At 44.1% G+C, this 3,143-nt stretch overlaps 1 protein-coding gene across 1 annotated transcript; it reads right to left on the reverse strand.

Moving 5' to 3' along the window:
- Nucleotides 1-518: 518 nt before the first annotated feature.
- On the reverse strand, nt 519-2,116 carry LOC123170055 (anthranilate O-methyltransferase 1). The gene is made up of 4 exons (XM_044587901.1): nt 1,975-2,116; nt 1,400-1,807; nt 956-1,228; nt 519-878 (listed from the first exon to the last, which is right to left on the reverse strand). The coding sequence occupies exons 1-4, from the start codon at nt 2,047-2,049 to the stop codon at nt 519-521; spliced, it is 1,116 nt and encodes a 371-aa protein (XP_044443836.1). The 5' UTR covers nt 2,050-2,116.
- Between the last annotated feature and the right edge of the window lie 1,027 nt (nt 2,117-3,143).

The following is a 3,143-nucleotide window of genomic DNA, read 5'->3' on the forward strand; positions in this document are numbered from 1 at the left end:
TGCATCTTCCAGATGCAGAGGCCAAGGGGTCATCCTCCTTTTCTGAAGAAAAAAAATTGACTCCTTGTAGCATTACATATGTTTTCAATTTCGCAAACAGATTTTGATCTATTGAAATTCACTTAATTTGACTAACTTCGATTAAGCTTTAATTTTCTTTGGAGCTAGTTTGAATCTAGCTTGAATATTTATGGTTAAAAATATTTCCATGCACACCGAATTGTCGGAAATTTCACTGAAATTCTGAACCTTAGGTGAAGAGCCTTAGCTCGATCCCTAGTCAGTGGTTAAGTGTGCGTGCCGTCAATAACCTTTATTTGTGGCTTGATCAACATATTACTGTTAAAACGCAATACAGATTAGTATTTGAGGAACTTATTATTATACCCAGTTGTAGTGGAAAGAACTCTCCTAGTATTAATATACAACAACAACATAACACAACCCATGACTCATGCATATATTTTAGGAGGCGACTGATAAATACACAAATTGCAAGACCACAGATCGTGTACGCCTCATCTTCTTTTCAGTGATAGAGTAATGACAGAGTACTGGGTCTTCTCCTCGACAAGGTGCAAAGCGACGTTATATGCAAACTTCTTGAAGAGCTCATCGAGCACGGATTCTCCAAAATGGCTTGTAAACAGGGGCTCCATCACTGCTCTCAAGCAGTTTGCGACGTTAATCCCACTCTGGACACTGTCATGCACAACATTGCCCTCCGAGTCGTCATAAGGATCCCAATTGGTCTCGAATAGTTTGATGTTAGTTAATTCAAACTGCTGGCTCTGGTCGACCACTGCCTTAACTTCATCCATCGATGGCCCATACACAGGTAGATTAAAGGACTCCAGCTTTTCTTTCTCCACAAGGCCCTGTCGTGATCAGTATGCATTAATGAAAATTTAGTTTCCTCAAATAATTATTAGAAGTATGATATATCATTGCGTACCTCCTCAACAAGAGATTGTACAGACTGTGAAAGTAACCCATATAGACGGTTGAGACTTGCGCTGTAGACATCATCGTGTTTCCTCCCAAGAAATGTGAGAACCATTTGTCCACTGGCAACTAGTTCTTCATGGCGCAGCTGGAGGAACAACAACATGTCCTTCTGAAACTGCTCTTTGTACATTTTCACCACACAGGGTGGGGTAGTCGCTCCAATGCCGATGTTTCCTTCATTGGGATATGGTCTTTTCTTGCCCTCTAATCCATCAGGAAGCTGTGTATAACATGTAGCGTTTTTTTCAGATATTCTCATACACATTGATATTATTTGGGGCTGTCTACTTAGCTCCGTCAATTCAGCAAATTCTCACTATTAAATGGACCGATGTGGATGATTATAAAAATAAAGTTATGCAACTAAGCTGTGTGTTGTTGGTGCTAGTACCCGAGATCGCCAATGCAGGCAGTATGATGAGTGAACGAGATGAACACTCCGGCGAGGCAAAAGTCTTGTATAGTAGGAGCTGGGCAACCCAGCGATGTAGAAAGCAGGTATTGGCTCTCCCTTGTGATCCATATCAATCGAGTTCCTGAATCGTTGAAGTGATTGGAAGACACGGTTGAAGTCGTTGCCTGGTAAATCGTTGAGAAAGAACTGAAGCTCGGTGGGATGGCCACTGAATTTCTCAAGGTGGTAGCTGACCGCTTTGAACACATTGGAGACAAAGAAGAGTGTGTTGTCACTTGAAGAGCAGCCTAAGTCAACAATTGTCATTGTTGGATGGAGGAGATCCACGCACATTTCCATCACAATCTTCTGGAGAACTGGCTTAGTCTCAACCAAAGCTTTTTCCTAAGATAAATGGAAGGGAAATCTTTATAAACTACTGCAGTAAAATCTACCAAGCAATTTTGTTTCAAAATAAAATAAAATCTGCCAAGCAAATTCAGAGTACAGCAGCAGGTAAGTCAAGGTTGTAGGCAATACCAATTGTGGATGCTAGAAGGATTGTATCGAACCTGAAGCCTTGAGTTTTTGAAGTAGCTGGTCTCCTCTTCTCCTTTGGTCATATGGAGGTCATGTTCCATCTTCATGGCTACTAAGAAGTAAGAACTCTAGGCACAAATTGATTTTTCTGCTCTGCGCACGAGAGAATCAAAGAATGCACGGGTGAGTGCCATATAAGTATATAACCCTGTTAAATATATAGAGAGAGCATGAGTGATTTTTGCTGAAGGTCCCTCTTTCTTCAGTATTTCACACCGATCTTTCTACTTCCTTACATTATATTATATGCCTATGCATACAGTTGTTAGGGCGTTCCCAAGGACCATCACCCCGTTTCCTACCACATCTGTGCACCAGATCCATATCGGAATTTCTGGACAGATCTACCATGCTACCAAAGGGGGAAACACCATTTCTCCAGCTCAAATTTCCATACATTTCATCGAACAAGTGGTGTGTGGAGCTGCGGCAGCGGCCTGGAGAAGCTGCGGGACACGTCCACATCAACCATGATGAGAAATTGTCTCCAGGCCAGCGGGAAGGGCGGCGGCTGGTCGGGGAGGAGGGTGGGGACGGCTTCGGCAGCCCAACTGGTGCAAGCGTGGAGGCTCGGTACTGACAGTCTGACACAACACAGCAGCAATGAGCACCCACATGGTGAACACGAGGACCGAGCTCATGGTGTAGACGACCAGCATGAGCTCGCACCCAGCACCGTGGGGAGAGAGAGCGAGGCTCCGGCTATGACACCTAGGAGGTCTGCGGTGAATCTGGGTCACTGGGTGCTGAGGAGGAGAGAGGAGCAGGGAGTGTGTAATAGTCGACATTTTTTTAACACGGTACAATCTGGTCAGAAAAACTGGAACCGGCAGCTTGCCTGGTTTTTTAAGGCCTTCCACTATGTGTCCAGTGCTAAATTTTTAAAAATGTGTGCCACGTATATACATAGATGGCAGACAAAAAACTTTAGGCACCGCCCTCACAACGTTGATAATTTGGCATCGTTGGAAGACTGGCCCACATATGTCTCCCTCGCATGCAACTCTATCCATCTACTCTACAGGCAAAACAAATCCCCATTCTCCTCCAAAGCAATTCGCACAGATCCGTTTCATCCCTCGTCTCCTCTTCCCGATTGGATGTTCAGTTCACTAGATCCATGTCATATGGAGGTTGTGGG

This window comes from Triticum aestivum, chromosome 7D (genome assembly GCF_018294505.1).
Source record: "Triticum aestivum cultivar Chinese Spring chromosome 7D, IWGSC CS RefSeq v2.1, whole genome shotgun sequence".
NCBI classification, from domain to species: domain Eukaryota; kingdom Viridiplantae; phylum Streptophyta; class Magnoliopsida; order Poales; family Poaceae; genus Triticum; species Triticum aestivum.

Coding starts and splice junctions, on each gene's coding strand:
- LOC123170055 (XM_044587901.1), bottom strand. CDS start 2,049: ATGAAGATGGAACATGACCTCCATATGACCAAAGGAGAAGAGGAGACC. Junction 1,808..1,974: donor TCAAAAACTCAAGGCTTCAG/GTTCGATACAAT, acceptor CATTTATCTTAG/GAAAAAGCTTTGGTTGAGAC. Junction 1,229..1,399: donor GCCTGCATTGGCGATCTCGG/GTACTAGCACCA, acceptor TGTTATACACAG/CTTCCTGATGGATTAGAGGG.